The sequence below is a fragment of the Chiloscyllium punctatum genome, chromosome 45 (genome assembly GCF_047496795.1).
Source record: "Chiloscyllium punctatum isolate Juve2018m chromosome 45, sChiPun1.3, whole genome shotgun sequence".
NCBI lineage: Eukaryota > Metazoa > Chordata > Chondrichthyes > Orectolobiformes > Hemiscylliidae > Chiloscyllium > Chiloscyllium punctatum.
Genome location: NC_092783.1, coordinates 63,428,928 through 63,441,887, shown reverse-complemented (window position 1 = coordinate 63,441,887; position 12,960 = coordinate 63,428,928). Strand labels below are relative to the sequence as shown.

At 54.3% G+C, this 12,960-nt stretch overlaps 1 protein-coding gene across 2 annotated transcripts in view; it reads left to right on the top strand.

Annotated features, from left to right (window-relative positions):
- The window catches only part of srgap2 (SLIT-ROBO Rho GTPase activating protein 2), a 276,414-nt gene that overhangs the window by 5,067 nt on the left and 258,387 nt on the right, over nt 1–12,960 (top strand). The window contains exons 1-2 of one of the 2 annotated variants that reach the window (XM_072563933.1): nt 3,682–3,822; nt 3,928–4,052. In XM_072563933.1, the coding sequence (XP_072420034.1) occupies nt 3,986–4,052 (67 nt within the window). In that variant the 5' untranslated portion in view covers nt 3,682–3,822; nt 3,928–3,985. Of the gene's footprint in view, nt 1–3,681; nt 3,823–3,927; nt 4,053–12,960 lie in introns of those variants that run through there. The other variant, XM_072563932.1, reaches the window with a different exon arrangement.

Genomic DNA, 12,960 nt, shown 5'->3' with positions numbered 1-12,960 from the left:
ACCCACCCCCACACACCACCCACCCCCCCCACCCACACACCCCACCCCCCCCCACACACACCCACCCACCCCCACACACACACCCACCCACCCCCCACCCCACACACCCACCCCCCCACACACCCCCCCACCCCCCCACACACCCCACCCCCCCCACACACCACCCCCCCCACAACCCCCCCCACCCCCCCACACACCCACCCCCACACACCCCCACCCCCCCACCCCACCACCACCCACCACACACACCCCCCCCACACACACCCCCCCCACACACACCCCCCCCCCCCCCACACCCCCCCACCCCCCACACACACCCCACCCCCCCACACACCCACCCCCCACACACCACCCCCCCACACACCCACCCCACACAACCCCACCACCCCACCCACCCCCCACCCCACCCACCACCACCCCACACCCACCCACCCCACCCCACCACCCCCACCCCCCACACCCCCCCACCCCACACACCCCCCCCCACACCACCCCCCCCCCCAACCCCCCCCCCCCACACACCCCCCCCCCACACACCCCCCCCCCCCCCACCACCCACCCACCCCAACCCCCCCCCCCAACCCCACACACACCCCCCCCCCCCAACACCCCCCCCCCCCACCACCCCACCCCCAACCCACCCCCCCCCCCCACACACCCCCCCCCCCCCACACCCCCCCACCCCACCACACCCCCCACCCCACACACCCCCCCCCCCCACACCCCCCCCCCCCACACACCCCCCCCCCCCACACACCCCCCCCCCCCCCACACCCCCCCCCCACACCCCCCCCCCACACCCACCCCCCACCCACCCCCCCACCCCCCACCCCCCCACCACACCCCCCCCCCTACCCTCACCCCCCCCCCCCCCCCCACACCCCCCACCCCCACACCCCACCCCCACACCCCCCCCCCAACCCCCCCCCCCCCCCACACACCCCCCCCCCCCCCACCCCCCCCACCCCACACCCCCCCCACCCCCACACCCCCCCCCCCCCACCCACCCCCCCCACCCCACACCCCCCCAACCCCACCCCCCCCCACCCCACACCCCCACCCCCCACCCCCACCCACACCCCCCCCACACCCACACACCCCACCCCACCCCCCACACACACCACCCCCCACCCACCACCACCCCACCACCCCACCCACCCCCCACCCCACCCACCCACACCCCCCCACCCCCCCACCCACCCCACCCCCCACCCCCCACACCACACCCCACCCACCCCCCACCCCACCACCCCCCCCCCACACCCCCCCTCCCACCCCACCTCCCCCCCCTCCCCCCACCCCCACCCACCCCCCTCCCCCCACCTCCCCTCCCCCACCCCCCCTCCCCACCCTCCCCCCCCACCTCCCCCTCCCCCACCTCCCCCCCCTCCCCCCTCCCTCCCCCCCTCCCCCCCCCTCCCCACCCCACCCCCCCCCCCACCCCCCCCCACTCCCCCCCACACCCACCCCCCTCCTCCCACCCACCCCCCCCCCCCCCCACCCCCCACCCCCACACACCCCCCCCCCAACCCCCCCACCCCCCCCCACCCCCCCCCCACCCCCACCCACCCCCCCCACCACCCCCCACCCCACCCCCACACCCCCCCACCCCCACACCCCCCCCCCACACCCCCCACCCCCACCCACCCCACCACCCCCCCCCCACCCCCACCCCCCACACCCCCCCCCCCCCCACACCCCCACCCCCACACCCCCACCCCCCCACCCCCCCCACCCCCCCCCACACCCCCCACCCCCACACCCCCCCCCCCCACACCCCCCACCCCCCCCCTCCCCCCCCTCCCCCACCCCCCCACCCCCCTCACCCCCACCCCCCTCTCCCCCCCCACTCCTCCCCCTCACCCCCACCCACCCCCCCCCCTCCCCCCCCCCCTCCCCCCCCCCCCACTCCCCCCCCCCCTCCCCCCCTCCCACCCCCCCTCCCCTCCCTCCCCCTCTCCCTCCCCCCCCCTCTCTCCTCCCACCTCCCTCTCCCCTCCCTCCCCCCTCTCTCCTCCCTCCTCCCTCCTCCTCTCCCCTCCCTCCCCCCTCTCTCTCTCCTCCCTCCCCCCCCTCTCTCTCTCTCCCCCCTCTCTCCCTCCCCCCCCTCCTCTCTCCCCCTCCCTCCTCCCCCCCCTCCTCTCTCCCCTCCCCCCCCTCCTCTCTCCCCCCCCCCCCTCCTCTCTCCCCCTCCCTCCTCCCCCCCTCCTCTCTCCCCCTCCCCCCCCTCCTCTCTCCCCTCCCCCCCCTCCTCTCTCCCCCTCCCCCCTCCTCTCTCCCCCTCCCCCCCTCCTCTCTCCCCCTCCTCCTCCTTTCTCCCCCTCCCCCCTCTCTCCCCTCCCCCTCTCCCTCCCCCTTCTCCCCTCTCCCTCCCTCCCCTCTCCCCCTCTCCCTCCCTCCCCTCTCCCCCTCCCCCCTCTCTCCTCCCCCCTCTCTCCTCCCGTCCCCCTCTCTCCCCCCGTCCCCCCGTCCCCCCTCTCTCCCCCTCCCCCCTCTCTCCCCCCTCTCTCCCCCTCCCCCCCTCTCTTCCTCCCCCCTCTCTCCCCCCTTCCCCTCTCCCCCCTCTCTCTCCCTCCCTCCTCTCTCTCCCTCCCCCTTCCCCCTCTCTCTCCCTCCCCCCCTCTCTCTCCCTCCTTCCCCCTCTCTCTCCCTCCCCCCCCCTCTCTCTCCCTCCCCCCCGACCCCCTCTCTCTCCCTCCCCCCCTCCCTCCCCCTCTCCCCCTCCCCCCCTCTCTCCCCCTCCCCCCCTCCCTCCCCCTCCCCCCCTCCCTCCCTCTCTCCCCCTCTCCCCCTCCCCCCCTCCCTCCCTCTCTCCCCCTCCCCCCCTCCCTCCCTCTCTCCCCCTCTCCCCCTCCCTCCCCCTCTCCCCCTCCCCCCCTCCCTCCCTCTCTCCCCCTCCCCCCCTCCCTCCCTCTCTCCCCCCCTCTCCTCTTCCCCCCTCCCCCCTCGCTTCCCCCCTCCCTCCCTCTCTTCCCCCCTCCCTCCCTCTCTCCCCCCTCCCCCCCTCCCTCCCTCCCCCTCCCCCCTCCCTCCCTCCCCCTCCCCCCTCCCTCCCTCTCTCCCCCCCTCTCCTCTTCCCCCCTCCCCCTCGCTTCCCCCCTCCCTCCCTCTCTTCCCCCCCTCCCCCCCTCTCCCTCTCTCCCCCTCCCCCCCTCCCCCCTCTCTCTCCCTTCCGCCCTCTCTCCCCCTTCCCCCTCTCTCCCTCCCCCCTCTCTCCCTCCCCCCCTTCCCCCCCTCCCTCCCCCCCTTCCCCCCTCCCTCCCCCCTTCCCCCCCTCTCTCTCCCCCTTCCCCCCCTCTCTCTCCCCTCCCCCCCTCTCTTCCTTCTCTCCACCCTCCCTCTCTCCCTTCTCCCTCCCCCTCCCACAGGGGGGGTATTTGGGTGATTGGGGGACGCGGTTTGAAATGGTCTGTGTGCTGGAATTCCGAGGCGACAAAGGATCTACATTCCCGCACAGCGCCTGCCCTCTGTCCCCCCTGATCAGCGCCGCCAGAGAGCGGATACCCCCACCTCCTCCCTCTCTCTCTCCCCACCTTCCCTCCCTCTCTCCTTCCTCCCTCTCTCTCCCTTTCTCTTCCTCTCCCCCCTTCTTCCTCTCCCCCTCCTCCCTCTCTCTCTCTCTCCTCCCACCTCCCTCTCTCTCTCTCCTCCCTCTCTCCTCCTCCCTCCCTCTCTCTCTCTCCCTCCCTCTCTCCCTCCCTCCTCCCTCCTGGCTTGGAGGAGCGGTGAGGTGAGACGGTATCTGCCTGCCGTCTGTGCAGTTTCCTCTCTCGGTGCTGTCTCTGGGATTCCATTTGAAATTGCCCAGCCTCCTCCAATCTGGTCAGTGTTCGGTGGGGTTTTGCTGATCTGAGCTGGGATTAGAAAGGCCAGCCTTTCCCATGGACTGAGTGACTGACAGCGTGTCCCCGCCTTTCTCCCCACCAGAATCTCTCCATCTGCAAAAGGAATCTTCACCAGGGGAAGGGAACGCGCTTTCTAAACGATGACATCGCCAGCTAAATTCAAGAAGGACAAAGAGATCATCACCGAGTATGACACACAGGTTAAGGGTAAGTCTGATCGTCATTTCAGATTTGTAGCATTGTAGTGGAGTTACCAAACTGATGGCAGCCGATGTCTAACCTCAGCAGGGCTCACCCCTCAGAGGAATGCATCGCTATTCTCATTCTGTTGTTATCTCTCGGAAGTTAATTTTCAGAGCTCATTGTTAAAATTTGCGCTGGTCATCTGCTGTTTCCCGCAGCAAGCCTACACAGATTATTTTCCAATTCACAATGCAGCTATTACTTTGAGATTTAGGGGGCGAGGGGTTGTAGGGGCCTCGGAGAGTCGGCTGGAGAGCTGCAGTTTGTGTTGTAGGGGTGGCCTGGTTATAGGCTGGGGACAGATTGCTTGCCGTTTGCAGCACGGGGGTGCTTAAGGGTCACAGGGACTGCAGCTAGGTCTTCCAGCCAAAAGCAATATTGCTCTCCGAATGGGCGAAGCAGCCAGCCTGTGACAGTACGACACACAACATGTCCCAGATTGTACAAAATAGAACAATGTGCATTCTCCCTCCAAGCACTGGCCATGTGCAGGGGTCTTCGCTTCAGCCTTGGTCTGTACTGACTTCAGCAGGTGGGTGGGAATGTGGGATGCTACAGGTGGGACATTGCAGTCCATCCTGCTGTCCTCCTCTCTCCAGGACCCAGGGAGTCTCACCTACTGCCTCCCTTCCCGGTCATTCAGCAGTGAGTCAGTGGCAAATGTGTTGACAGAGTTAGAGGCAAGGATCAGGCTGGGTTGTGAAGACAGTGATGCTTGAATGGTCTTTCAGGAATACTGCTCCTCCTGATGGAAGGTGAGAGGAGAAGGTACCTGTGGGAGGGTGGGGTAATTGTGGACTCTTGTGACCCCCAAGAGTCAGAGGGAATGGAAATGGTCTTGTGCAGGAGCCCACAGCAAACAATAGGGCTGGTGAGGAGAGACTGGAATGCAGTTGGATGGAGAAGGGTGTTACTGGTGACCAAGGCCAGTTGGAAATCTTTATTTACGATGATAAACAGCTCCACAAACAGCCATCATTTTCCAGGGTAGGACATGTGTGGGAGTTAGCTTGGTGGATCCACCTGATCCCTTCAGCACAGGTATCAGAAAAATACAGAACAAGACCAGACACATGAATATCCAGCTCTCTGAAAGACATTGCACAAAACATTGCACTTCTATGTTGAAGTGTTAAATGTTCCTGATCTCTGTCGGGACTTTGGCTGTGAGCAATGATGTATCTCTGTGCTGATGCTTACCTTTTGGATATCTGTAATTTTGCAATGTGTGTTCTGAAAGACATGTCACAGTCTTGAAACCACACAGAGCGTTTGACATTGAGGACTCTTGCAATTGGTTTTATCTCGAGGGAATATTCAATCTCTGCAACTTTATCTCCAGGATCTCAGGCAAGAAGTGATGCAGAATAAATCCCTTAATAACTCACTATATTCTGTCAATCCCAGATGAGGTTCATTCCCAATATCCTAATGTGTGATCTGCCATGCACAGCAACATGTTACCAGTCTTGGGGATGTTCATAACACTACTGTTTTTATTTACATGATGCCAAGTGTTGTCGAGAGTCACACCCAAGTAACAGAAATTGCTGGAGAAATTCAGCAATCTGGTATGACATTTCTTTGGAAGATGTTTGTATTTCAGACTTCCAGCACGTGCAATCTTTTGCTTTTAACAGAACAAAGAATCGAGTGAGAGGGAGTTCAAAACGTGGTAGGACATTGCTGATGCTTAACTGACCAATAATGGGGTTATCAGCACAGAGTACAGGAACCTTGCGACTAAATACGGTGCTGGGGCTACGTTGTTGTGCGGAGGCTTAGGATTGGAGTTGGGATCCAGGTTTGTCTGACTCTGCTGGAAGACTACCAAGCCAGGGAAAACTGAATGGGAGCTGTTCACATGCACAGCCTGTAGCAGGAAGGAGCACACTGTATGTCCATTAACTTAAAGTAATAATTCTGCTAAAATATTAATGTTATTCAGTAATTAATCTGAGTAACTCAATGAACAAAAACTGCACAGAAACCTGCAGCAGAACACAATTTTAAACTCATCAAATTTATTTTGCACATCAATTATCCCACAGTGTAATCCAAACGTAATGGTGGGAATATGTACATTATTAGCCCAACATTTAAGGATTGTCTATATTTGCCTGCCTCAGAACCAACGAGGAAGATTGGGCTTCATCTGTTGTCTTGAAAGTATCCGAGACCTTGCCCAGATTTCTCTCTCTCCTTCTCAGTGAAACGAGGATCGATTTTGTTTTCACTCACCCGTGGGATGTGGGTGTCACAAGCTGGCCAGCATTTATTACCCAACCCAAGTTCCCCTTGAGAGGGTGTTGGTGAGCTGCCTTCTTGAACCACTGCAGATAGACACAATGCTGTGAGTTCCAGGATTTTGACCCAGCAACAGCGATATATTTCCAAGTCAGGATGGTAAATGGCTCGGAAGGGAATGTGCAGGTGGTGGTTTTCCCATGTATCCGCTGCCCTTGTCCTTCTAGATGGAAGTGATTGGGTTAGGGTTATGATCATGGGGTTGGAATATACTGGCTAAGGATCTTTGGTGAATTTCTAGAGCTTATCTTGTAGATAGTGTACACTGGGGCTTTGGGGCCTTAGTGGTGGAGGGATTGGATGCTTGTGGATGTAATGCCAGTGAAGTGGCCTGCTTTGGCCTGGATGGTGTTGAGCTTCTTGAATGTTGTTGGAGTTGCACCCATCCAGGGCAAGTGGGGAGTATTCCATCACCCTCCTGACTTGTGCCTTGTAGATGGTGGACAGGCTTTGGGGAGTCAGGAGGTGAGTTTCTTGCTACAATATTCCCAGCCTCTGACCTGCTCTTGTAAACACTGTGTATATGTGGTGAGTGCAGTTGAGTTTCTTGTCAATGGTAATCCACAGGATGTTGATAGTGGGGGATTCAGGACCAATGTTTAGATTGTCTCTTATTGGAGATGGCCTTTCCTGGCATTTGTGTGACACGAATGTTACTTGACACTTGTCAGCCCAAGCCTGGATACTATCCAGATCTTGTTGCATTTGAACACGAACCATTTCAGTGTCTGAGAAATCGCAAATGTTACTGGACATTGTGCAATCATTGGCAAATTTCCCCACTTCTGATCTTATGATGGAGGGAAGATACAGGTTGACCAATGATAATTATGAGCAAAATGTTCTTTAAGTCTTGCCTTTGAGTTAATCTGATGTTGCATCAATAATACCAAAATCCTGATTGTTTACCCAATACAGTACATTTTCTGATTGTCAAGGTTATTTTTGTCAGGGGAGTTGTCCTAGGATTTAACAGTCAAACTCATGTGTCTAATCATCAACAACTGTTGTTTAAATTTTGGCATCTTTTCTCATTCAAGAGAGACAAATATCATCTCTCCCTTTTCTTCCCCATGGCTTACTCTTGGTACTTGTTTAAAACAGGCTTTGCTAAGCTGACATGCGTCGACATTTGAACAAAAATGCTGCATTTTGGAGAAAATGGACTAATTTGATAAGTTGGTTGAAAGAGCTGCCCTGGCCACAAAGGACCAAATGTGTTCTCTCAGTGCTGCCTGATTCGGTAATAAACTTTGATACGTTTCATAGACTCCCTACAGTGTGGAAGCAGGCCATCTGGCCCATCAAGTCCACACTGACCCTGTGAAGGACATCCCACCCAGAATCACACCCTACACCTGTAACCTTGCATTCCTCATGGCTAACTCCAGCTAGCCTGCACACTATGGTCAATTTAGCATGGCCAATTCACCTAACCTGCACAGCTTTGGACAATGGAATGAAACTGGAGTACCCTTGGCAACTCACACAGGCACAGGGAGAATGGGCAAACTCCACACAGACAGTGACCCGAGGCTGGGCTCAAATCTGGATCTCTGGAACTGTGAGGCAGCACTGCTAACCACTGAGCCACCGTGCCACCCAATGGTTGGACAATGTTTGTGACTCTTTGTAAGAAGCAAAGCTCCAGTTGCTGTGATGAGGCATACTGGGTCATGCAACAGCAGGGGAGCACAGGGACTGAAGAGATAAGCTAAGCAGGTAGGTCCAAAATAGTGTAGCCAGCCAACTGCCAGAGAAACTTTGCTTCAGTTTGTTGTCTTTAATGAGGATCTCAACGACTGTGTTCAGACAGTTGTAAGTGCTCTCTGCTGCAATGCCACCAGTATTTGCTACTGTCTGGCAACCCTGAATTCGAATTCCATGGCAGCCCTTCCTTATGACCAATGAAAGGGTCTGCTTTTTTGTGCTTTTGTGCCCGTGCGTGTGTGTGTGTGTGTGTGTGTGTGTGTGCGCGCGCGCGTGTGTCACATGCTGTCTCTGTGTCACCCTCTGGTACATTACACCACAGAGATAACAGGAGCATTTAAATGTTGGGCTAATAATGTTTATACTCCCAACATTATGTTTGGATTAAACTGCAGGGATAATTAGTGTCTGCAGCAAATTTATTGAGCTTCAAATGCTGTATTCAAAGCTGTGTAAAACAGTCCAATCTTGAACATGCTGTACCAGTTGCAAGTTCTGTTGAAGTTTTTGTAAATAATTGTTCATGATCCAGTGGATTGTGGATCTTGTAAATGGTTTTTATGCTGAATCTGTTTCTTCCTGCTGCAAGCTGTGAATGTCAAATTCATTCTGTCATAGATTGGAGAGTCTGACTGATGATTAAAGGATCCTGCAGCCTCTGGCCTTTTGTGCATGTCAGTCAGGCTGAAGCTGAATGTTTTCTGTTTCCACTATCAGGCACATCCTGTTGTGAAAGGAGGTTCGATCCAACTTCTGCCAAACAAAAATAAAATGTTTCCATCATAGTCATAATCAGGACAGCCGTGTGGATGACCAGTGTGGAAAGTGGCAAAGATCTAATTAGTTAGGGACTGTGCTGGGAGTTCAGCTCCATTGTTGGGTCAACTGCTTGTTGTAACCTGGGAGGGTCTGATCCTTAGAAATGGGCAAGGCATTGGTATTGAGATATTTTTGGCTTTGATGAACATAATGATTCAGAAAAGAAGTTCTTCAGAGATGGTCTGTGGAGATGAGAGATGTGACTTCACTGTAGATAAACCAAACTGAATACTGAATGGTGTGGGTGGCAGTATGTCACCCTTCTCTAGATTGTGATTGAATCCCAGCTCCTCCAACGAGCTTTGTTAGGTTATCATGGCAACAGGGATAATGAGGGATTGGGAGTGGAACTGGAAGTTAAACATCCTGACCCCCTGCCACTCAATCCTCTTCACTCTGATCTCCTTGACCATCTTTACTACTATTTTTCCTGATTCTCTTGCGAGTGTGCAGTCTTTACTCTTGGTTTTAGCCACTAGCCCTGTTTCCCCTGATATTGGGGAGGTTGTGGTGCACTGGTAATGTCATCCAAAGGCCAAGGCTAACCCTGTGGGGAGACAGGTTCAAATCCTGCCCCTGCAGCTGGTGGAATGTAAGTTTAGTTAATAAATCTGGAATTGAAAAGCACCTCCAAGGTATGAAACTATCAATGATTGTTGTTAAAAACTATTAGGTTCACTCCTGTCCTTTTGGGAACAAAATCTGCCATTTTTAACAAAACAGAAATTGCTGGAGAAGCTCAGCAGATCTGGCAGTATCTGTGAAGAGAAATCACAGTTAATGTTTCAGGTTGAGTGACCCTCCCTCAGAACTGCCGTCCTTACCTAGTCTGGCCTACATGTGACTCCAGATGCACAGCGATGTGGTTGACTACCCTATGAAATAACTGAACAAATCACTCCGTTCAAAGGCAGTTCGGGATGGGCAATTAATGCTGCTGTTACCAGTGTCACCCAGTCCCCCTGCAAGGATAAACAATAAAGAAAATTCTCACACCACCTTCATCCCCAATGGGTTACTGGATGGAGGTCAGAGAGAAGCTCGTTCTCCCTTCCCTAACCCAGAGAGATGGAGGTCTGTCTCCCAGCTGATTCCCTCCCCCCGGTCAGCTGAACCAGGTTTGTGCATGGTTTCCTGATGCTGTTGCTATTCCTGACAGTTTTCTGCCTGCAGAACCCACCTTTTAACAAAAGCTAAATTAATAAAGAACTGGCCTTGTATCATCAAATAAATCCAAACCAGCAGGAATTGTTTCATGCATAATGCATCTATGTACTGAGGGTACATTCTCCTTTAATGGAATACATTGAAGTCAATCTTTCTAAACGCGGGTTTTGTACAAAGGAAAATGTTGCTTTGAAATTGATCAAAGTAAAGCCTCCCACAATATCATGGTCCAGGACACAGAAGGAGTCTTACCGTCACAATGATTCTCATCTGTATTTCACTGACTGTGGTGTGAGTGCTAATATCAGATTTATTTTGAAGAGTGAACGCTGAGTCTCTGATCTGAGTTAGCCTGCCAGTAGAGCGGGAACCCTTGCTGACATTGTACCCCATGCTGTGCACAGGGAGTGCTGCACTGTCAGAGGTGCTGGCTTTTGAGTGAGACCTTAAACTGAGGGCCCGTCTGCTCCTCAGTTGGGCATAAATGATGATGCAGCACAATTTGAAGATGAACAGAGGAATTCCTCTCTGTGTTCGGGAATAGGTTTAAATATTGACCCTATCATGAGAAACAGATGATCCAGTCAATATTATTTTGCTGTGTGTGGGAGTGTGCTGTATTTCTTGTGCTACAACAGTGACCAGACTTGAAAGCATTTTTTTACGTGCAAAGTGGATGGCACAGTGGCTCAGTGGTTAGCACTGCTGCCTCACAGTGCCAGGGACCCTGGTTTGATTCCACCCCCGTGACTGCATGGAGTTTGCACATTCTCCCTGTGCTGCGTGGGTTTCCTCCCACAGTCCACAGATGTGCAGGTTAGCTGAATTAGCCACGATAAGTTGCCCATACTGTTCAGGGATGTGTAGGTGAGGCGTATGAGTCAGGGAAAATGTAGAGTCATAGGTTAAGGGAATGGGTCACTCTTTGGAGGGTCAGTGTGGACTTGTTGGGCCAAATGGCCTGTTTCCACACTGTAGGGATTCTATGAAAGTGCTTTGGGATGTCCAGTAGACATGAGAGGCACTATAGAAATAAAAATCTATATTTTTTCCCTTTCAGTTCCTTAGCTACTTCATTAACAATTATTTGTTAAATTAAATTTAATGTACACCTGCACGTTCTCATTACAATCCTTGTGATTACAGCTCCACACCGATAAGAAGTATTACTGGCTGATTGTATAGCTGTGGATCTTCTGAGATTTCAGTCAAATCATACAGGATTAGAATTTAATTGAGTCTAATGATTGATTTCTGTCTCCTGTTCTGTTATAGTGCAGACTGAATGAAATAAATTGCTGTCACTTGTAGTTCATAGGAGAATTACATTCTCTGCAAACTTAACAAAACTGCTTAGCCAGTGCAATAACTGTTCAGTCCTTCCCTGGATAAATCCCATCCTTTCCCATTTTTCGTTGAACACCATCCATTTGGACAGTTGAGTCATACCAAGTTCGGATTCATCACCGTCCCATTGAACTGGGATTTCACTCAAGACTGATGGTTGGAGGGCGGGGTTTATAGCTGGCTTAGGAGAGGGGGTTCTTGAGGTTGGTGACTGTCTTCTCTGAGCTGGTCTCTAACATCCCTGATTGAACTGGAGCTTTTAACTTTGCAGACAATAGCTCAGTATAGGAACCTCGCCCCCAGAAGGTGAGCGCTGGTAGACTATTTGGATGTGCTAGGCATCATGTCATGCACTAGACTGGCATCCCAGAGATCAGGTTTCCCATTATGACAAGTTGAGAAATTGAATTTCTGAAGTAGATGTCAATTTACGGGCTGTTACGAGAACAGTGCCTTCTGAGAGCTGTTGATTGGCTCCCTGTGTCTGGCAAGTTAGGGACGCTGAACCTGTGTGTTAGTCTCACACTGCAGCCCTCTCTGTGTTACCCACATCCTGAGAATAGACACCTTTCCAAGCTGGCCTGAAGACCACATGCAGGTCATCTGTCTTATCTGAAGACACCAGGGTGAAGTTTGTCAGAACCCAGGGACTTGTCATCCCACAGCAACAACAATTTGCTCAGTAAGCCCCTCCCCAAACCCGGTGAGTGTGATTTTCTTGAGTTTCTCCGTCCTTTCCATTTCCTAATTTGCAGCTATTTCAGGGATGTTACTTGTCTTGAGATTCTGATGGACTTTATCCTCGGGTCTTAAAGAGATTGTTGATACACTGGTTTTAATCTTCCAAAATATACCAGATTCAGGGAAGACCATAAGGAATAGGGACAGGTGGAGGCCATTCAGCCCTTCATGCCTGCTCTGCCATTTAATAGGATCATGGTTGATCCAACATTTTTCATCCACTTTTCTGCCCTTTCCCCATAGCCCTTGATCCCTGGCTGATCAAGAACCTATCAATCTCAGCCTTAAATATACACAAGGACTCTGCCCCCACAGCTCTTTGGCGCAAAGAGTTCCAAAAACTCTCAACCCCCCCAAGAGAAGAAATTCCTCCTCATCTCAGTAATAAATTTGAACCCCTTTTTGTGAGACTCTTCCCTCTGGCCCTGAGCTGACCCATGAGGGGAAGCATTGACTCTGTCAAGCCCCTTAGGAATCCGATACATATCAATGAGATCACCACCCATCTTTCTAAACTCCATAAGTAGAGTCTCAACCTGTTTAGCCTTTGCTCATAAGACAATCCCTAAGGCCAGAGATCATCCCAGTGAACCGTCTCTGGACTGCCTCCAGTAAAACAATAACCCGCCTCAGGTGACTGACTGTGTGGAGTTTGCACGTTCTCCCCGTGTCTGCGTGGGTTTCCTCTGGGTGCTCCGGTTTCCTCCCACAGTCCAAAGATGTGCAGGCCAGGTGAATTGGCCATGCTAAATTGCCCATAGTGTTAGGTAAGGGGTAAATG